The sequence below is a fragment of the Cupressus sempervirens genome, chromosome 2, assembly GCF_028749045.1.
Source record: "Cupressus sempervirens isolate cs-2001-9-10 chromosome 2, ASM2874904v1, whole genome shotgun sequence".
Taxonomy (NCBI): domain Eukaryota; kingdom Viridiplantae; phylum Streptophyta; class Pinopsida; order Cupressales; family Cupressaceae; genus Cupressus; species Cupressus sempervirens.
The window spans coordinates 674,334,415-674,358,182 of record NC_143119.1 but is presented as its reverse complement, the minus strand read 5'-3'; the positions used below and the strand labels follow the sequence as shown (position 1 = coordinate 674,358,182).

The following is a 23,768-nucleotide window of genomic DNA, read 5'->3' as shown; positions in this document are numbered from 1 at the left end:
ACAGTTATAGACGACCATTTTGAATATGACACTACTTTCGAAAGCAATAGAGGAAACAATAAGGTACGGTAGTGAAATAACGACAGCAGACCCAATGCTACTGACACTCACGACAGGAAGGCATCCGACAGTAGTCGAGATGGGCATTCTGGGAACTGTACTGACAGACACAATAGTGGATAGAGGGTCAGGCATAAATTTGTTATCAGAAGATATATGGAAAAAGTTAGGACAAACTATGCTGTGGCCACCTACATTCCAGTTACTCATGGCAGATCAACACAGAATCAAACTATTGGGAACTCTGATAGTGAAGCCGGTAATTACTGGAACACAACCATTTTTATTAGATTTTGTGATCATTCTACTGAAAAGAAGAGGGTATGATGCTATCCTTGGACGGGGTGGGTTGGTGCAAGCAAAAGTGAAACATGACTGGAAACGAAACACCCTATCCATGGAATGCGTAGGCAGAAGATTCATAATTGACTTACACAAATGGTAGGGGAAGAGGCAGTGTCATCAGACTCAGAGGGTGATGCGAGAGTGATGATGAAGCAAAGAAGAGAATGGAACCAGACGAAGGAGTATTGAGATTAGGAGGGTCGAATGATAATGACCTAGACTCGGTGAACGGACTACTCTACTAGCAGATGGAGGATTACGAGCTCTTCCCGAGCTGTAACATGTTGGGTGTCGAGGAAGGAAAAGAAGGGAACGAGTTTCTGAAGGAGTATAGTGAAATAAAGAAGGGAGAAGTGCATGTGGATGAGATGCCGACCTGCACGTTTAGTGAGGATAAACCTATAAAGTATGAAGAGCCTACTGTAAAAACAATGAATTTGGGAGATGAGGTGAATCCAAAAAATATTCTTGTAGGAGATGATTGGAACCCAGTTTTGAAGGCAGTAGTGTTCAAAATATTTATAGAGTACAAGGACATCTTCGCCTGGACGTATAAAACTTAAAAGGATTGCCACCAGAGTTATGTGTCCACCGTATACCGTTGATTGAAGGTCCAGTACCCGTATGGAAGCGGTCGTACCAAATGAACAAAAATTTATGCGGCATGGGTCATGGAAGAGATCGGTCGGATGCTGGAAGCAGGAATTATTTTTAGAGTGCAGACGAGTGAGTGGGTATCACCGATTGTGATATCTCTAAAAAAGGACACCACGCAGATAAGAATATGCGTAGACTTCCGATGCCTAAACGTGGTAACAATTAAAGATCCGTTTCTGATACCATTCATGGATAGCATTCTGGAAGAAGTTGCAGGGCATGAGATTTATTCATTCATGGATGGATTCTCGGGGTATAATCAGATATCCATCGCCAAAGAAGACAAATTGAAAACAACATTTATTGTGGAAGATGGAGTATACGCCTACAATAGGGTGCCGTTTGGACTATGCAATGCTCTAGTGACGTTTCAGAGGATAATCCTACACATATTTGATAAAATGTATTTCAAATGTTTTAAAGCATTTCTAGATGACTGGTCAATCTTTAGCACAGAGGATAAACACATAACGACGCTCAGAGAATGCATGGAGAGGTGCTGATGAGCGAGTTTGGCACTGAATTCAAAGAAGTGCAGATTTATGGTGCCACAAGGGAAGCTACTTGGACACATAGTATGCAAAGCAGGGTTGAAGATGGATCCGTACAAGGTTTGCGTAATCTTGGATATGCCACCATCGATGGATGTATTTGAACTAAAGTCATTTCTAGGGCACATCGGATATTATCGGAGATTTATTAAAAACTTTGCGAAGGTTTCCTATTCGCTGGACAAACTCACCTGCAAGGGTGAACCTTACAAATGGGAAATGGAATAGAATGAAGCTTTTGAGGGACGAAAAACAAGGTTGGCCACAACACCGATTCTAGCCTATCCGAACTGGGATAAAGAATTTCACGTTCATAAAGATGCATTGAATTATGCCATTAGAGCAACACTAGCGTAGACACGTGACCACGGATTGGACCATCCGATGTATTTTGCAAGTAAATTATTATCTAAGGCAGAGAAAAACTATAGTACAAAGGAGCGAGAGGCACTAGGGATGGTGTACGCAGTGCAAAAATTCAGACATTATCTGTTGGCGACGCCATTTGAATTCTATGTAGATCGTCAGGTATTGTTATATCTGGTAAATAAACTGATTATTCAAGGAAGGATAAGTCGATGGTTGTTATTATTGTAGGAGTTCATATTTAAGGTTGTGGTGCGGCCAGGGAAAAGTCATGTAAGTGCAGATCATTTGTCGAGAATAAAATCAGGAGAGCCACTGGAGGGAGTCAATGATGATTTTCCCAATGTGCAACTATTTCATGTTGCAGTACTACCATCTTGGTATGCATGTATCGGAGAGTATCTATCGACAGGACAACTTCCTCGCAAGATGCCGCCTAATGAAAGAAGGAAACTGGTGCTAAGGAGTCGGACATTCTAGTTGATCAATGGGCTACTATACAAAATGGGTCTTGATCAGATTCTAAGGCGGTTCGTCCTAGAGGAGAAAATTCCAAAGGTATTGAAGGAAGGGCATGAAGGACTGACAGGAGGACATATGGGGCTAGACACAACTGTGCAAAAGATACTTTTGGCAAGATTATGGTGGGTAACCGTATACAATGATGCCAGAGAGTGGGTCGTTGCATGCGACTCATGTCAGCGAGCTCAGAAACCATTGAAGAAGCACTTCATGCCTCTGAATCCTTTGCACGGGTAGGATCTTTTTGAAAGATGGGGATTGGACTTTGTTGGACCCTTGAAGGTAAGCAAAACCAGAAGGTACCGATACATCATGGTGGCAACAGAGTACCTGACCAAGTGGGTGGAGGCACGCGCACTGCTGGATAACTCGGCGATAAGCACAACGAGATTTATTTATGAGCAAATCATCACTAGATACGAGATTTCACTGCAGTTGTCAAGTGACCGAGGATGACACTTTGTTAATCATGTCATCCGACTGCTTACTACCGAATTCAAAATTTATCATTCATTGTCGAGCTTGTACTACCTGAGAGTCAACGAACAAGCCAAAGCCACAAACAAGATCCTGGTCAGAGTAATTTGTAAATCCTGTGCAATTGAGGGAGAAGATTGGGAAGAGAAGCTACCATCAGCCTTATGGGCGTACCGTAATTCATATAAAGTAACTATCGGACATACTCCATTCCGGCTGATGTACGAACAGGAGGTAGTGGTATCGAAAGAATTCATGCTACCGAGTTTGAGGATAGCAATCGAGAACATGCTAGGCGACATGGAAAGCTTAAGGGAAAGATTGTACAAATTGAACAAATTGGACGAGCGACGACTGCAAGCACAGTGGGCCACGAAAGTCACACAAAATAGGTGGAAGGCATGGCATGATAAGCATTTAAAATTAAACAAGTTTCAACCGGGCCAGTTAGTCTTGAAGTATAATGGGCGGAATGAGATCAGGCTACGAAAGTTCAAAGTTAAATGGGTCGGACCATACAAGATACGAGAAGTTTGGCAATAACGGTGCAATCAAGTTATGGACGCTAGACGGGAAAGAAGTACTAGACGCGGTGAACGGGCCGAAGTTAAAAATCTATCATGAAAGGAATGTTCCTCTGCCAATGAACAACTGAGAGAGAAGAACAACAATGAATAATGTATATATGTAAGATAAGTAAATGTAGTTGAACATATTTTCTGAGTGCAGGTACGAAAGTAATAAAGAAATAAAAGATAGTAATAGAGTAATAAAAGATAGGATTATTAAAGGAGTACGAAAGTAATAAATGAAGAACAAGATTATTAAAGTAAACGGAGTAGTCAATTAAAGGACCGTACGGCCTGGAAAAAAGGATATTAGAACCGTATGACTACTGGAGGAAGGAATATTTGACCATACGGCTTGTGGAAAGAAGAATTAAGTAGGCAACTCACCACCGTACGGTCGTACATAATAAGGGGAGCATAACTTAAACCACCATACGGTGGGCAATTACAAACACAAAATATTGTTTAAAAATTGCACCGTACGGACATAAAGAAAGCCACAAACAACTATGACTGTACGACCAAGTGTAGGAAAGAGGGGTTAGCCGTACGGTAATAGGAAATGCCATCAATAAAGTGCTAAGCATCTACGCAAAGAGGACCGTATGACCACCAGAGGACAGAGAGAAGAACGTTGCACAGGAAATTGTACAAAGAACATACAAAAATACATTGTACAACTGGGAATTTGCAGAAAGAGACTTGGAGGTGCACCGTACGGCTGGGGAGTTGTAGGAACCTGGAGGTGTATCGTACGACCGTACAATCAAATTGCTTAGAAGAAGAGACCGTACGAAAAACTTGTACGACATTGGTATCAGAGAGATAAGTTGTACGGTTTGTATGGAATCAGTAACCAGAGTAGGAAGCCTGTACGGTATTAGGAGGGTCATATGACAACAAGAAGATATATACATTGGCAAATTACGAAAGAATTCAAATCCATTCCGTACGGTAGGAACTTGGAAAAAGAAGAACCATACGACCATTAGCAAGCACACGGTTTTGCCGTACGAGGATTAGAGGAGGAGAGTCACCATACAATGTGCAGACGTTGAGTTATCTGAAATATTAGGAGAAATCACCATTCGTACAAACTCCTTGAAGGAGAAAATATTGCAGCTGTACAACCTCAGGAGAAGACAAATTGTAGGCGTACAATAGACAAAAATTGAGAAAGAGAGAAGCCGTACAGTATAAGAGGATGCAAGAGCCGTACGAAGGCCAAGACAAGAGAAGGATTCCGGAACAAGATTGTACAGAGAGGTAATTGACCTAACCAATTTGTATTTAGCAAAATGACAAAAAGTGACAGTTATGCATTCAATTGGCAAAAGAGTTTGGAAAAAGAAACTGGACAAAGATTCAGCGATGAACAAGAATGTGAAGAATTGCCATCTGGAGTCTGTGTAGCAGGAGGAACCAGTACAGGGCCAAGCAAAAAGAAAGTGAAGCAACCAACATAGTCGGTGGCTACAGATATTCCTACAACGCAGAGTGTTACATTTGAAGGATTGAATGGTGTAGAATGCTGAAAGTGGTGGCAGGGCACACCAGATAGCCAACACATGAAGGCCAACATTCAGAAAGCATAGGTGGAATGGGTGATACAAATGTCGGTATTCTATATCAGAGACTATGAAGGGTTTCTACGCATCATGATAGAAACATATGATAGGTTCTCTCAAATCAGTACGTTTGCATACCTTGGTTGCAACTTGGTAGTGTCATTCAAACCGACTAACTTCACATGAGTATTCGGGATACCTGGCCATGCTCAAGGGGAAGGAAAATAGAAAGTAAACCTAAAAAGATGAGCCAGGAAGTAAAGATACAGTTGATATAGCTCGTGTGTGGGGACCTGACATAGGCAGAACAGGAAGCTCTTTCAAACATATCAAGGGGCAGAGGGTTCAAGAAATCCAATGCGCAGGAAGGTCACTGGTGCTGTCTGATGGACGTGGTGAAGAGTCGACTCATAGGCTCTAGTTGCACCTCAGATATTTCATTTCCACATGTAGCGATGATGAATGAGATTTTGTACGGTAGGGTATATGATTGAGCAACATTGTTGGCCAAATTGATGTATGAATTCATGACATTACAGCACAAGACATTCTACATGCCACACTATGTCATCAGCCTATTCCTGGAGGCAATGACGCGTATGATGATCCTCAATGATGTATTGGAGGCCAAATTGGGACCACTCGTGCCAGGTGAACCACTGATTATGCAATGGAGACATCTTGATACACTTGGCACCAAGACCATTGGACAGAAACGACTGAGGCCAGATGGTGGAAACACGGACAGTGGTCAGGAGGAGACTTCTTCGGAGGAAAGTAAGACCGATGGGGAAGAGGAAGAGGACGAGGAGGTAGAGGTAATTACAGCTACGCCATTGAGATTCCCATGGCCTGCACTTTCAGCTATGACACATTTGACTCCTGTTGGTATACATGGCATTCCAGGTTTTGGTCAACTCAAGCAGCCAATAGTGATGAAGCCAGTTTCGGTTGTGATGTAGCTCGCCGTGGAGACATGAGCTATTCTAGAGGTAGTAGCAGAGGCACATTTGTCACCAACGGAGATAGCCACCTCAGAGGTAACGATGGAGCTTGCTTGTGAGGTTGGAGATGAGACACTTGTACCTGATACTGAGATGGACACGGAGGTAGGAGTAATGGAGATACCGACAGGCGAGGGGTTGAGGGCATCGGGTGTCTGATTGGACGTAGTAGGTTCTGATGTAGTGGTGATGGTGGATACAACATTGTTAGCATCACCTGAGTGAGACAGAGAGAGTAGAACCCAGAAGTTGAGCACGTACCTGAGCACGTAGTTTGACTGTACCCTAGCACCTCGAGTGGTGTACCTGCAAACACCTACGCGAGAAGTAGTTCCGGATGAGAACCCTTTGCAGACACAGGAGGTGGAGCAGACACAGTATGAGGGACTACTGCATAGTGCTGTTGAGCGTATGGCGGAAGTAGTAGAGAGGGCTATGGGTGTGCAACAGGAACATCTAGTATCGCCGGAAGCAGTGGTGAGAGAGATATTCTTTGCTGATATAGCAGCCCTAGCGACTCGGGCTCGCCAGGTGGTGGCCTCTGCAAAGATTTAGGCTTTGGACTCAGTATTGAAGGAGCTGGAGGGAGGATGCTCGATTGCCTTTACAGTCTGTTTTGATGAGCAGGGATGGCTAGATGTGGAGACTGCAGAGATGCGACAGGATTGGGCCACGGCGAGAGATCCTAGTATGGAGAGCCGAGTAGAGGCTTTGACTCACAAGATAGTGGACATACACTGGGAGGCGTATTACACCCTTCGGAGGAGCCTGGCATATCAAGTAGCAGCTGAGAGGGCTCAGGAGGAGTCAACTGCCAGGTTAGCCATGGAGAGGGCAACCTGGGAATCTGAGAGGGGTGCCTTGTTAGACAGGCCTAATCAGCTACAGAAATTGGTAGCAGAGATGGAACAGATAGCAGCAGAGAAGGAGAGAGTAGCAGAGGAGGAGAAAGAGCTGGGAGAGATTGCAGGGATGATGCAGTTAGCTTTAGAGATTCAGATGGAGGCAAAAGCAGAATTGAAAGTCAGGAAGGAGCAAGTCTACAAGCTACGGGCCGAGCTAAATGAGTTGAGGGTGTGGACGGCCACTACGCCAAGGATGCATCCCTCTGTTTAGTACCTATACATTGATGTAATTAATTGTTATTTTGAGTTTTGTTGTATTGTCATCTAGAGACGACTTTTCTTTTGGGGGGGATAATGTTGTCGGTAAATTCTATATTGTAGCTGACGGTAGAATTGTATCCGAAAGGGCGCGTGATAGTTAAGTCACCCCTTCGGGAAGGTATATGTACACCCTCTGGAGTGGACTTTGTAATCATCAACATCATTGGAATAATTTTAATGTGCATATTGCGTATATGAATAAAGTATCTGTTCTGTGTTATATCTTGCTATACTACATGCATTAAGTATCCTTTACCCTGTACGGTAAACAAAACTTAAGGAACCCCTTCTACAGAAACTTTGCAATTATTCGTTGCTGTTTCCTCACTTTCACATAACTTTATCTAGTTACACTATGTTCAGCATCTCTTCTACTCCATATATGTTTTCATTATCTCTTAATTCATGAGCAAGTCAATACATCTCTTTTGCTCAGTATGTGCTCATTAGCTTTAAATTAATTTGTGATAAAGTGAACACATCATACATTATGGTCCCAAAGCTTTGTGGCCTAGCTTTATACATCATGAACATTGTCTAGAAGAAAGAAAAGGGGTACTACAACAATAACAAGATAAATTATATTGTGTAATATCTCAAAATGGGGATAATCATTAATAGAAAAACTAAAATATATTGTAAAATAGGGCATGGACAATGCTGAAATTTTATTTGCTGACAAGTAGTTTTTCAACAAACTGATATTTATATTCAGATTATTGATTTGATTTATCTACTAATATAAGTAAATTCTGAGTATAGAATAGTTATAGATAGCACTATAATTCTGTTAAAAATTCAGAAGCGATTTATAACTTTACATTGTTTTTCATTTATTTTTCTGAGATGAAGATGATTAAATCTGTGCAGATTTACACACAAATGCCTTTTAAACATCTTCATACATTAGCTGTCCTTGCCAATACTCCCAGAAAACCAGCGCTAGGTCTGTTCCACTAGTTCTTTCTATTGCTATCTTTAGTGGTGCTAACAAAAAATGAAGATACATTGCTGTAGATGATCCAAATCTGAATCTATGGCTCTGGATCTCATCTCCAAATTGGTCTTCAAATCTGCTAGAGAATTGCAGGCCTATGGTGCTAGGGCATCAGACCAAAGCCTTTCCACCAAAACACACCCTTATGCCAGGGCATTACAAATCTGGATAAGTAGGAGATATTTTCCACAGGAAGTCAAATTGTGATATTGTTATCAGGATTCACCTCTAGTTTTTTGAGTTAAGCTCATTGACCCATTTTTCATGAGTAGTGATTCAAAAAGAACCCATTTCTCATGAGAATGAATGGAATACATAGAACTCATTCTATCTAGGTGATGATCATAGGGGTGAAGTTTCAGGCCATCCGAGGAGGTCGCGTGTCCAACTAATACTTCAGTTCAAGCATTGTGGCCATAGAGTTCCCTCCAAGATCAAACCCACATAGCTTGCTGCCCAATTTGCAAAAGTCTTCAATAACTGTTGTGCCTTATGAACCATTCATTATAGAGTCCCTTAAGCTCATCAATTGATGAGTAGGAGACGTTCTCCATAACAATTCAAATTGTGATATTGCTATTTGGATTCAACTGTGTAGTTTTTGAGTCAAGCTCATTGACTCATGTTTAATGAGTAGTGGTTCACAAGAACTCTATTCTCATGTGAATGGAACACTTAACACTCATAACATCTAGATGATGCTCATAAGGGTGAAGCATTAGCCCTTATTGGGAGGTGACCCATCCCAATATTACTCCAACTCAAACAAGCTTAACCATTGAGTTTCCTCCAAGCTTAAGACCCCTTAGCTTGCTATCCCATCTACAAAACCTTCAGCAAATGTTGTGCCTTATGAACCATCCATTAGAAGACTTATCCATTTTTGTGTAATAATATTTATTACATTTGTTGAATCTCATCACCTCTATTGCATTATTTGAGTATTTCTTAACGAAAGCTTTAAATTCATTAAACTATGGGAAATATCCAGATTTATAATGCATAAATATTAAAATTAGCTCAGTTGTATCTAGAGGCATCTTTAACAAATGTAACATAAGAATGGAACCCAAATCAGCTGAACCAAATGTATTGAAATGAATGATTTCTAATAACCTCTTTGCAGTATAACTTCCAACAAGAAATGAAGATCTATTCTGATTAACAATCATATAATGTTCACATAAATCAAATTTACCATTTATGCAATTAAAAAAACCACCAACCATATTTTTATTAATCATGGTCTGAAAACTTTTTTAACCAATGTGGCCTAGTTGGTGCCACAGCATACATGCATTTTCAAAATTATTAGTTACATTGGCCGAGTTACAAATTGTGGATGATTTAACTTAACAAGGTTTCAACTTAAGATCCTTTTGCAACCACCAAATTTTCTCTCATCAATCTGCAACCAAACTTGTCAAATGTCATATGCAATCTAAAATCATCAACTTGAACACAAAAATCAAATTTCTCACAAGTACTAGAATATATAAAACAGCAGTAAGAGTTTTTACCCTCCCATCATTGAAATACACCTGTACCTTGCCATGGCCAACAATCTTTCTGCAAACTATTGTGACTTTGATACGCTTCTCTTTCATCATAAGCTTGTTAGGAAGACAATCTTTCCTTGTGCAAGGTCATATGATATGAGCAAACTGAGTCAATCAATTAGGATTTACTAGAGATAGTACTGGTAGAAAGAAACACAGATCCATCACTATCTTTTAAGTTTTTTAATTAAAGTTAAGTCTTATTATTTTTTCTCTCCTCGACGTGTCCCAAGTTCCAACCTGTCACTTTGTTCTTTTTTGGGTTGTAGAACAGCCTCAAGATTTAGATCTCTTGGAAGAATCTTTTCCTATCCCATTTTGATTCTCCTTTATTCTTGGGTCTCCAAATATGTAATGCATCTTTTGAGCCCTCATCCATGGATTTTCTTCTCATTTTCTTTGTAAAACAAAGTAGCAACAAGGGCATCCAACTTTGAATCCATCACTGAACCAGTTAGAGCAAGGATTAGATTTTCTTGCAATTTGGGCAAAGAGCAAAGTAACAAAATACACTTATCCTCTTCTTCATGTTTAACAGCAATGGATCTTAAAAATACCTTTACCCATTCCTTGCCATTCCTTGTCAGCCTTGTCTGAAAACTTGGGGGAGCATAGAAAAACATCTATCATCTGATTTCTACTTCTTGTGAAGCATGGAACCACATTCCAATTAACCCAAAGACAAAAAGCCTCTATATTTAGAATTCGAAGATGAAAGCCCACAATTCCTTAGAGTGATTTCACATGAACATCACTGTTGTGTAAATTTGATTAATCTTAATTTGAATTAAAACATCCCTTCACTGAGCAGCAGGTCGTAGATCAATGTAGATTTATAGATAAATTAGCAGCCACTGCAGAAGATAAATACGGGCTTTTCTAGGCTATATTTGAAACATTATACATGAATTAGATAATACGCTATTAAACTGCAATTTTTGGGATGATTTCATATTTATGTTTAATTGTGCAACGTGTTATTCTGGGCTAGGGTTTGTTATATTTGAAAACTAAAATTAAATGGGATATTGCATGGTAATCTTCTGGATCTTTCCAAACGGTAACTTAAACCAAGACAAGGCTGAACATCTTTATAGCACTCATCTGAGGTTCTTTTCTTGATGCTCCGTAATTTATATCATGTCGTAATCTTCAGTTTTTTGATGCTCGCAAATGATGGCTTAAACATTCTCACTTCTATTTGCTGCATTTTTTCTTCTTGTATATTCTCTTGTTCAGCAATTGCGTGGACAACATAACTAGCTATTGATGCTTAATTTTATTTATGCCTTATGTATTTTGAATTTTTGCGTCTTATACAGAGGGACCTCACTAAAATGTTCTGGCATGTACACCATCCTACAACCTCAATGGTTTAATTTCTCTTTAATTTTAGTTAGTTGTAGCTCTATTTTAATATATGTGGCAGACTTTAATTGCAAATTGGCTTTAACATGGAAAGTCAATCATTTTCCTTTATAAGCAGTTTGGGTTTTCCTTTATTCACCCTTGTCATAGATTTTCTTGTGTCCAGAACCAATCAGTGTTAGTTAAAATTCAGGGAATAACAACACTAAATATTAGCACATCAACACAGAAACCTGAATATTAAAGTAGTTGTGGTGGACAAACAAAATATAATTTGTGATGGGTCTAATGTGGGAAACTCAAGGAATCTAAAAACTGCAAGTTCTATGCAGGAAAATTATATGGGAAGCTCAAGGAATCTAAAAACTGCTAGCTCTATGCAGGAAAATTTTATTCTATTTAAAAGAACAATATACTGAATTACCAGAGGAAGATTAGTCAAATTGTAACTATGTGTATGTTGATTGCTTTTTGTAGAGCATGTAAACTTATATGCCATATCTCTAGAGGACATTAAATTATTGTCAATGTATTTTGGTGGCCTCTCTTGTCTATTCCCTTGATTATAGTATCATTTTTGCTGCAGGGGAACCAGGGGATATCTTGTTTGGAGCTTCCACTTGTTAAACACATAAAAGGCCCTGACATAAAGAGGCTTCCTAACATTCTTTGTGGTATCCTTCTGGATGCAATCTTTATCACTTGGTACATAATGACCAAATATATAGAAGACTGTTGGAAGTAATCTGGATCATTGCTAAAAGCTGCATTTTGTTGTTAGAACCAGAGATGCGTTTATCTTTTATATTACCTGCGCATATAATCTTTGCAACTGAATTATCACTTTAGTGCCTTGACTTTGTGTTTTGTAGAAAAATGCTGGAAGAAAGAGATCCCAGGCATTGTGTTAAATTTTTTTTATTTAGGAACATTATCCAAGAGTAAAGATTTATCTTTTCAATGGGAAAGCTTAATTAGTAATTGCTAAATTCAATTTCTAATGTCCTAGAAATATTATTAGATCAGAGGTCATTTTCTTTTCCTTGATTAAGGTATATAGCACCTTAAAGGTTAAATTTACTTGTTTATAAAATTGAAAGTTCAATGTAGTAGAATGAATATAGGAATCCTATAACCATTTATTTTATGTGGGAGCTCTCTTAGAATGTTAGAAATGATGATAGCTAGATGCCCATGGTAAATAGGGTTATATCTTATGGTTGTTTGTGTTGGTGTTAAACACACATCTGATACCCAACTTCCAAATGTTTCTTTAAAATATGGCTATAGTTCTGACAAGGCACCTAGCTTGTCTCATACACTTAGAAATGTGGGTATACCTACACCCTATTGGTAGGCATGCAGTAGGATTCAGTGACACCTTAGGCCATTTAAAGTAGGTCCATGATCACCAAACACTTACATTGTTGGAAATGTTGTCATTGGTGTCAACGGCACTTAAGACAATTGGAATTTGTCGACACTAATACCTTGATGGATTGCAACATCAGAGTTATAATAAGAGAGAAGATGTTACATTAAGAAGGAAATAATGTGTGATTAGAACAGAAAATGAAAGGGCAAGGATTGTGGCTTAAGGAAAAAAATGGTGGCATGTAATAAGTAAAAATATCTGACGCTATCAGGGTGAAAGTTCAGAACTAATAAACGTTGAACTAAAGAACAACGATTATACTTTGAAGAGTCATAAAAGGACTGACTAGTATCCTTCATATTGTCGAATTCATACAACCAGTGACAACATGTTCAATTCATAAGATACGCAAGGCAAAGGTGGTAATTTGTCTTTACAGATAGTATCACCAAAAGGCAGCGATAGATTTCAAGTAAATTAAAATTTGGAATCAAGTGGAATTTGTCTGTACGTAATACTGTGCATGGCTGACTGTGTTGGTTAGAGCAACAATAACACATCAAATGAAGAATGTAAGGATGGCAAAGAACTGGATTGCCTTTCAGCCACTGTCTGTCTTGAAGTAGAAGACACAAGAATGGAGACTATCATTATCATATAAAGTAAGAAAATAATGTATAGATTATGTGTTGCTAATGTCTTCGACAGTTAAGATCAATATGGTCAACTTAATGTTCTCTTTGGAATGAAATTAAGGCAGTGCTTGAGATTAGTGAAGACAGTGGTCTTTTATTATTAACAAGATTGAGGCAAGCTTGAGATTAATGAAGACAATATTCCATTTATTTTCATGAGTGATAGATTCATGTTGAATCACTACTCATGAAACATGGGTCAATGAGTTTAACTCAAAATCACACAGTTAAATCCTTATAGCAATATCACAATTTAACTTTCTGTGGAAATTATCTCCCACTTATCAATTGATGAGCTTAAGGGGCTTTCTAATGAATGGCTCATAGGGCACAACATTTGGTGAAGGTTTTCCAAATGGGGTTGCAAGCTTTGGGTTTAACCATGGAGGAAACTCCGTAGTTAAGTGCACTCAGGCTGGAGTAGTACTGGGATGGGTGACCTCCCAAGAAGTCCCGGTGCTTCACCCCTGTGAGCATCACCTAGATCTAATGAGTGCCAAGTGTTCCATTTATTCTCATGAGAGATGGATTCATGTTGAATTACTACTCATGAAACATGGGTCAATGAGTTTGACTCAAAATCACATAGTTAATCTTGATAGCAATATCACAATTTGACATGTTGTGGAAATTATCCCTTACTTATCAATTGATGAGCTTAAGGGTCTTTCTAATGAATGGTTCATAAGACACAACACTTGGTGAAGGTTTTGCAAATGGGGTTGCAAGCTTTGGGTTTAACCATGGAGGAAACTTCGTAGTTAAGTGCGCTCAAGCTGGAGTAGTGCTGGGATGGGTGACCTCTTGGGAAGTCCTGGTGCTTCACCCCTATGAGCATCACCTAGATCCAATGAGTGCTAAGCATTCCATTTATTCTCATGAGAGATGGATTCGTGTTGAATCACTACTCATGAAACATGGGTCAATGTGTTTGACTCAAAATCACACATTTAAATCCTGATAGCAATATCACAATCTGACTTGTTGTGGAAATTATCTCCTACTTATCAATTGATGAGCTTAAGGAGCTTTCTAATGAATGTTTCATAAGGCACAACACTTGGTGAAGGTTTTGCAAATGGGGTTGCAAGCTTTGGGTTTAACCATGGAGGAAACTCTATAGTTAAGCGCACTCAGGCTGGAGTAGTGTTGGGATGGGTGACCTCTCGGGAAGTCCTAGCGCTTCACTCCTGTGAGCATCACCTAGATCCAACGAGTGCTAAGCGTTCCATTTATTCTCATGAAAGATGGATTCATGTTGAATCACTACTCATGAAACATTGTTAATGAGTTTGACTCAAAATCACACATTTAAATCTTGATAGCAATATCACACTTTGACTTGCTGTGGAAATTATCTCCTAGATATCAATTGATGAGCTTAAGGGGCTTTCTAATGAATGGTTCATAAGGCACAACACTTGGTGAAGGTTTTGCAAATGAGGTTGCAAGCTTTGGGTTTAACTATGGAGGAAACTCTATAGTTAAGCGTGCTCAGGTTGGAGTAGTATTGGGATTGGTGACCTCCCGGGAAGTCCTGGTGCTTCACCCCTGTGAGCATCACCTAGATCCATTGAGTGCTAAGTGTTCCATTTATTCTCATGAGAGATGGATTCATGTTGAATCACTACTCATGAAACATGGGTCAATGAGTTTGACTCAAAATGACATAGCTAAATCCTGATAGCAATATCACAATTGACTTGCTGTGGAAATTATCTCCTACTTATCAATTGATGAGCTTAAGGGGCTTTCTAATGAATGGCTCATAAGGCCCAACACTTGGTATAGGTTTTCCAAATGGGGCTACGAGCTTTGTGTTTAACCATGGAGAAAACTCCGTAGTTAAGCGTGCTCAGTTTGGAGTAGTACTGGGATGGGTGACCTCCCGGGAAGTCCTAGTGCTTCACCCCTGTGAGCATCATCTAGATCCAATGGGTGCTAAGTGTTCCATTTATTCTCATGAGAGATGGATTCATGTTGAATCACTACTCATGAAACATGGGTCAATGAGTTTGACTCAAAATCACACAGTTAAATCTTGATAGCAATATCACAATTTAACTTGCTGTGGAAATTATCTCCTACTTATCAATTGATGAGCTTAAGGACTTTCTAATGAATGGTTCATAAGGCACAACACTTGGTGAAGGTTTTGCAAATGGGGTTGTAAGCTTTGGGTTTAACCATGGAGGAAACTCCGTAGTTAATCTCACTCAGGCTAGAGTAGTGCTGGGATGGGTGACCTCCCAGGAAGTCCTGATGCTTCACCCATGTGAGCATCACCTAGATCCAATGAATGCTAACGGTTCCATTTATTCTCATGAGAGATGGATTCATGTTGAATCACTACTCATGGCACATGGGTCAATGAGTTTGACTCAAAATCAAACAGTTAAATCTTGATAGCAATATCACAATTTGACTTGCTGTGGAAATTATCTCTTACTTATCAATTGATGAGCTTAAGGGCCTTTCTAATGAATGGTTCATAAGGCATAACACTTGGTGAAGGTTTTGCAAATGGGGTTGCAAGCTTTGGGTTTAACCATGGAGGAAACTCCGTAGTTAAGTGCGCTCAGGCTGGAGTGGTGCTGGGATGGGTGACCTCCCAAGAAGAGCATCACCTAGATCCAATGAGTGCTAACTGTTCCATTTATTCTCATGAGAGATGGATTCATGTTGAATCACTACTCATGAAACACGGGTCAATGAGTTTGACTCAAAATCACTGTTAAATCTTGAGAGTAATATAACAATTTGACTTGCTATGGAAATTATCTCTTACTTATCAATTGATGAGCTTAAGGGGCTTTCTAATGAATGGTTCATAAGACACAACACTTGGTGAAGGTTTTGCAAATCGGGTTGCAAGCTTTGGGTTTAACCATGGAGGAAACTCCATAGTTAAGTGCACTCTGGTTGGAGTATTATTGGGATGGGTGAATCACTACTCATGAAACATGGGTCAATGAGTTTGACTCAAAATCACACAGTTAAATCCTAATAGCAATATCACAATTTGACTTGCTGTGGAAATTATCTCCTACTTATCAGTTGATGAGCTTAAGGGGCTTTCTAATGAATGGTTCATAAGGCACAACACTTGGTGAAGGTTTTGCAAGCTTTGGGTTTAACCATGGAGGAAACTCCGTAGTTAAGTGCACTCAGGATGGAATAGCACTGGGATGGGTGACCTCTCGGGAAGTCCCGATGCTTCACCACTGTGAGCATCACCTAGATCTAATGAGTGCTAAGTTTTCCATTTATTCTCATGAGAGATGGATTCATGTTGAATCCCTACTCATGAAACATAGGTTAATGAGTTCGACTCAAAATCACACAGTTAAATCCTGATAGAAATATCACAATTTGACTTGCTGTGGAAATTATCTCCTTATCAAACAAGAACAGTAATTAAGTCAGTACTCTTCATTAATAAATGGAGTAGCAATCAATATGGATACAATAAAAGATGCTGCATTTAAGACTCCGAAAAAGAAGATATAAAAGATAGCAATTATTATTGTTGCCTGTGTAGTGCAAGGAAGGAACGATTGTATTATGAGCAACATAGATGTTTTGATTCCATTTAGAATTGTTTTGATAAAACAAAAACATTGATTGGTTGGTCAAAATTGAGAAGCAAGCCCTATAAAGAAAGCAGCGATTTACGATTGAGTTAATACACAATTTGAAAATAAGGCAAACAGCGGTTTTACAAAGAATGCACGGTTTTAGAGAGGTGTGATCTGAAAGGTATAATGAATAATTACATCTATGAATAAGTGGAGAACAAATAAAGTCAGCTAAGATATCTTTTTGTCATGAAAGACAACACAGTAGTGTCATTGCTGATTGAAAAACGTTGAAGATATTCTACAGAAGTCGGTGTGGAAAACAATCATTAAATAAAATAAGTCGCTAACATAGAGAACTCACAACAGTTCAAAGGAAGTCAATACAACAATCTTGTTGACAAAGAAGAGGTAGTGATAAAAGACAACTGCAGCAATTAAGCACAGGTGCATATGCTAAGAAAGAGTCAACGAAGACACATCAGAAACGACTCTGATAAACAGGTGCCATGTAATTAAAAGGTGTGATTGTAATAAAATAACAATTAATCATATGGTATTAGACATATTGAACAGTAAGTGAAAATTTGCTATATTAATTAATAGTCGCAAATAATAGACAGGTGCATTGTAAGAACTAAAATGCAGATTTGAAAAATGAAAAAAATGAAAATCATTCAAATGTAGTATTTATGTGCGAGGCTGAAAGACATTTATTGAAGATATAGAGGTAGATGTTAATACAGAAATAGAGAAGAAGATTATGCAGATTGAAAGACATTTTTTTAGAGTTTCATGAGATTGTAATAAGTTTTGTGGAAATTTAATTGTCACCATAAAAGCAGTTTGAGAAAGAGTGTCAGTGGATAAAATATTATCCATTATCAGTTGGGGTTGCAACATTAAGGTATAAAGTTTCACAAATAGAATGAGGGATTGATGCCTACATTTTTTTTGTAAAAGAAATATTTATATAAAAGCATCAATTTCACAGTTTCTCCCATTAGGGTTTCTACCTATATCTTGGGTCCTATTTGTGTTCATGATAGTTAGATCTCATGTGAATATTAGTATGTAATGAATAGACTTTGAGATGGAGTTATAGCTTATGATATTAAAGTCTAGGAACTTTAAGAATCTAATACTTTTGCACCTAAAAGAAATTTTTTATTGCTGCTTTTGGATTCGATTGTGAGAGCAGTTTTACATCATCATTTCAGATCACAATCGTGATCCATCATCAGGATCAAGAGAGAAATCATAATAAGAAAATAAAATAAGTTGCAAACCAAAATTCTCTAAAAGGGGGGAGGGGGAGGTTGAAGGATGTAATGTCCCCATTTTTAGCAGGTTCCTGGAGTTGGCCAGGTCAGTTCATCATTGTGACCCTCGTGAGCTGACAGTGGAATTTGAGGGTCTCAGTTGTGTGGTTATAGGCTTTCCAACAACCTATGGTGTGTTTGGCTCCATTTGAGGGACTTACTATTTATCGTAAGTCAATTTGTTGGTTCTGATGAGCTCAGTTGCATAGAGGAGTTGGAGGATGCTCTCACTTTTTTATTTTGGGCTTTCGGTTTGAGATCCAAGAATTTTGGAAGGAGTGTCTATTTATAGTAAGTCACCTCGTCAGGTTCATCATCTTTCATCATCAGGATCACTTTGGTGTTGTTAGATTTCGATTCTGATGCTTCTTCAATGGTTTTCGCAAGATAGGTGAATTATTATGATTATTCGTCTAAATACGTTGATGTTGCTATTTTTGTTGGTGTTGTTGGTTGGTCACCTCAGTATCATAGCTCATTGGAACCGGGATGAAAAGTTTTAAATTGTGGGAACGAGAAACAATGACCTTACGTGTCAGAATATCAAGTTATGGTGGAAAAGGTCATTTTCGGAGCCAAAAGCAATTAATAAATTAGAGTATAATAACACTTTATTATATTTTAATGTTGTGTGTGGGAAGCTTCTTAAGTGAAGTTCATTTGGAAAACTTTGTGCCATTTGGAGATTATAAATATGAGCCCATTCGATGAGTAAGGCATTTAATTGAATATTATTTTTCTCTTCTTGTCTTTGTGACACTTCTAAAGTTCTGAAATTTTGTGCCCTTGCTGAAGTATAAGGGTTTGGGATCTACAACTGAAGTAGTGTAGATTCTGTTTCGAGTTTTCATTCTTAGGATTGCATTTGTAGTTGTGTTGAGGTATACAATTGCCTTTTTTTTCTACTGTATTAACTGTTGCTAAGGAGAAGTTTAATTTTTCTTGTTGTTGGATATTGTTTTAGAATTTGTGAAGGCATTCGTTGGAATTAGTATATCAAATTGTGTGCTGGTCAATTTGGAGTTGGTTGGGCACCATTTATATCTATTGTCAGGCATTATTTTCTATCTGCACTTTGGGAGCAACATATCTGCAGTTGCATTTGTTTGTTGGAGAATTCTTTTGCTATTGCTAGTCTTCATTTCAAAGGGTTTTCAAAGCATGTCTATATGTAACTTCATGGAATGTAACTTCTAATTTTTCTATGTATTGTTGATTTAAATAATAGGGGATATTTGATCAACTAGGTTGTTGATATTTTGTGAAAATACTTAGTATCTAAATTGGTATTAAAATTAAAAATTTTCAGCTGTATATTCCCTATGTAATTTCAAAATATTTGAGTTCAAATTATTATTGCAATATCTTCTATTTTGCTGCTATATCGTTGTATCAAAAATTGCAAAACATTAAAAACAAAAAAAAGGAATCAATTCTTCATCACAAATTGTTTGAGAGCTAGCAAGGCTCATTACAGTGGTATCAAAATTTGCTTGCAAAGTGTTTGACAAAATGTCAAACAATTGAATTATAAAAGAATTTTGTGTTTGTTGAAGTTATGACTGGTTGGGGTTATTATAGTGGTATTGTAGCGGTTTCCTGCCATCCCGTGGGGTAGAAAAGTTATTTCATTTTTCAGATTTGTTATTGTTTGAGGAGTGACCAACACTCTAACTTTTCTAGCTATGGACAGATATCGGAGGCCTAGTAGTTTGGGGAGTTGGTGGAGTAGTGAGGAAGATAGTAGGAAATTAAATGCCTTGAGGAGAGTATGGAGAAACTTAAGCTTCATCAATAGAGGTTGGCAGAGAGCTTATCGAATCTTGAGGCGGTTGAGAGAGCCGCGAGATACATGGTTTCTGCCTTTAGAAGGTCGACAAGAAGAAGACTTGAGTTTTCCCCGATAGGTAGTCCTATCCACAGTGTCGATGATGCACTTATTTCACAGGGACATGTGGTTTGGTCAGTAGCAAAGGATAGCAACACTGAGCTTCAATCGACAAGAAGAAGACTTGAGTTTTCCCCGACAGGTAGTCCTATCCACGGTGTCGATGATGCACTTATTTCACAGGGACATGTGGTTTGGTCAGTAGCAAAGGATAGCAACACTGAGCTTCAGTAGATTGAGGCTCCTAGAGCTGTTGATGCAGTTAGTGTAGAGACAGTTGATATAGTTGTTACTACTGATACTTCACACTCTCTCGAGGAGGGGATTATTATTGGAGATTTATATTTGAGTTGTCATAGTGCTGCTCAGGTGCAGGAGGCAGCTGCTTTCTCAGGTGGGACCAATGCATGTATGCAGTAACCCAACTTTGGTGTTGGTGATTTGGGTGATACAACAGAGTCAGTAGATGTGGATTCATACTCTAGCATTATTGATTCACAGGTTGACGTTGAGTCACGCGTGTAGAGTTAGGTGTGAGTAGTTGAGGCTTTATTAGGAGATGTGGATGCAAATAGTATGGACACATGTGATGATACATTTGATGATACTATGAGTTGCACCAGGTATGATATCTCTTGCCAAGTATCAACTGATGACTCTGAGGAGGTTTTGGATGGGTCTACGCTTGGCCTATTGTGCCAAAATTAAAATTTCTTGTGCGGTGTGTATTTCATCTTTTTTCTTTATCTTATTCTTATCCTTGTTAAGTTGATTCGACATTAGTCTTCATTCCTTTGCCTTCGTTCTAGGTCCATGGGGCAACGACACCAAATGTTTACCGTATGGGGTAAATAGTTTAATGCATACAGATAATAGACAAGAACATGTAACACAATAGTACTCCTTTTATTATTCACATATATGCCGAAGAGATTACATAGTGCTTCCAATGATGATTACAACCATCCTCCAAAGTCCATTTCGGACGGTGTACATATACCATTTCGAAGGGGTGACTCAACTGTCACACATTCTTTCAGATGCTAATCTACCCGTCGGTTATTTTATAACTTTACCAACAACATGCTAATCTACCCATCGGCTATTTTATAACTTTACTAACAACATCATCCCTCCAGAAAGAAAAGTTGTCTCCGGACGACAATTACAGAATATCCGAGACAGATCAACAAAACGTGATACATTTGCTGACTAACTATAACAAGATAGATATGTTTCCGTCACACCACTTTCACATTCGTCCCATGCCTGCACCAAACTGGTCTCCAAAATATGTTGCATTGGCAGCCTTTGCTAACACAATACTGTTTCCTTTGTCAAGCTGACCTTGATAGCCACTCGTGTCACTTTCTCTACTTCCAACTCCTGGGTACACTAAGCCAAGTGTCGTTGTACTGCCTTCAACTAGATGATCAGCTCCTTCTGAGCTCTCCATGCATCCACCAAGACAACTTCACGTCGAACACCTACTCCAAGTGCCTCAAAGCGTATCACCCCTCTCGAAAGGCTTGCTCTATTGTTCTCTCCACCTCTGGTACACAGACACTCCATGTCGGCAGCAGCTCCAGGTCTCATCAATTGGTCGTACTTTCCACAACTGATAACTGAAGCAACTGGGGCTCTAGGGGACAATGCCCCCAGTGGGGTCGAGGGGCAGCGCCCCCGCCGGGTGCTCTCTGTCGCGATACAGGGCGGGGTTGAGGGGCAGCACCCTGTTGCCAAGACCAAATTAGCACTCTCAAACCCACACAAAAGTCCATGGAACACACCATTTTTGTGATTTTCTTCTGATCCCATACTCTTTTAGCCAACCATTTGCATTTTCTACCTGTTTATGTCTTTCCCTTTCCTTCGGCATCATATGTTATTCATTTTGAACATTTTTGATTTGTCGTCGCTTTTTTTTAATAAATTTATGCTCCTAATCTGATTGCTTCCTTATGGTTTTCTACCAGGCGAATACATACTCTCCAGTTTGCTCCCCCCTTAGTCGTACAACAAGGCATTTGTATGTAGCCGTACGGTGCTCAAGATTGCTTGCTATATGGTATACTCTCTGTGCCTTCTTTTATTCTCTTCTTCCTAATACCCTACTGCTTGTACGCTTGCTGGTGTTTGAGTCGTACGACCCTATTCCATGCCCACATGTTTGCACAGTATCCATAGTTTGTACGGTGCTAATGTCTGTCATCTATTGCCTTAAGCGTGATCGTACGATAACTAACGTGGTATAGAAAAACAATTCATAAATTTCTCCTTACTTTTGCACCGTACGATTAGCCAAGTGCCCATACTGTTTTTCCAAATGCTCGTATATATTTGCAGAGCTCAGAGAGGTCCGTACTGTGGTCACAGAATGGCTTGGTGAAATTTTGTACGGGGTCTTATGCTGCACTGAGATGCTGTACGGTGAAAGGCTTGGTGAAGATTCCGTACGGTGGTTTTAGGCTACCGTACTAAGTTTACCATACGGTGGGGGAAGAACCATACACTAGGATACCGTACGGTGTCTTTCATTAACACTCTTTTTTATGTTTACCGTATGGTGCTGGGAAACCCGTACGGTGTCTTGGGATGCCATACGGTGTTTTTTATAACACTGTTTTCTTTTTTTTTAAAATTTTTTTAATTCAACTTCTCTCTTTTTTTTTGTTTTTTTTTGCTCTTTACTACTGCTCCACATTATTTGTTGACGGGGGAACAGTTCTCGCATGACATATTTTTAACGTGGAGCCGTTCACTGCTTCTGGTACTTCTTTCCCATCCAATGTTCATAGCTTTATTGCTCTGTTATCGCCCACTTCCCATATTTGGTACGGTCCGACCCATTTGACTGTGAACTTTTCAAGTTTGATTTCGTTTCACCCGTTATACTTCAACACTAACTGGCCCGGTTGAAACTTATTTAATTTTAGGTGTTTATCATGCCGTGCTTTGCGCCTGTCCTGTGTCACCTCCGTGGCCCATTGTACCTGTAATCGTAGCTCATCAAGTTTATTTAAGTTACACGATCTTTCCCTCAGGTTTTCCATATCACCCAGTTTGTTCTTGAAACTTGGTACCATGAATTCCGTCAGCTGCCACTCCTTGCCGTCAATAACTGTATTCTTGATTTTAGAACCTTCACTCCGTACTGCTGAAGCTTTTATTAAACCCTTCCTCTTTGTTTCTTGTGTAGACTGTATGATGTGTTTTCCTTGCTACCAACACCTTTCTACTATATCTGTGGTTTGATGTAACATTTTCTTTCTACGTGGTCCGTTTATTGTGTACCGTACGGTGGAATCGTTCTTTTCTCTAGGTTCATACTGTATGTTCTTCCCTTTAGCTTCAGTCCTAACTGTCTTTCCTTCTGCTTCTCTATATTCTTTCGAACATTCATTTCCCTCTTCTTTCTCACCTTTGTTGACCCTTAACATATTACAGCTCGGAAAGAGCTCATAATCCTCCATTTGCCAATGGAAAAGGCCATTCAACGAGTCTAGGCCGTCCTCATTCGACTCTCCTTCCAATCTCAATACTCTCTCTTCATTAGGTTCCATTCTCTTCTTCCCCTTGTCATCCCCTCCACCTTCTGTCGCAGCGCTTCATTGATAGGGTATTCTTCTTCCAGTCATGCTTAACCCTTGCTTGTACAAGCCATCCTCGGCCCAGAGTGACGTCATATCCTCTCCTCTTCA

At 39.2% G+C, this 23,768-nt stretch overlaps 1 protein-coding gene across 1 annotated transcript in view; it reads left to right on the top strand.

Moving 5' to 3' along the window:
• Window positions 1-23,768, top strand: part of HEMD (uroporphyrinogen-III synthase family protein) — a 249,679-nt gene that overhangs the window by 78,612 nt on the left and 147,299 nt on the right. Inside the window, exon 3 of the mRNA XM_089815017.1 lies at window positions 11,796-11,883. Coding sequence (XP_089671143.1) covers window positions 11,796-11,883 — 88 coding nt within the window. The remainder of the gene's footprint in view (window positions 1-11,795; window positions 11,884-23,768) is intronic.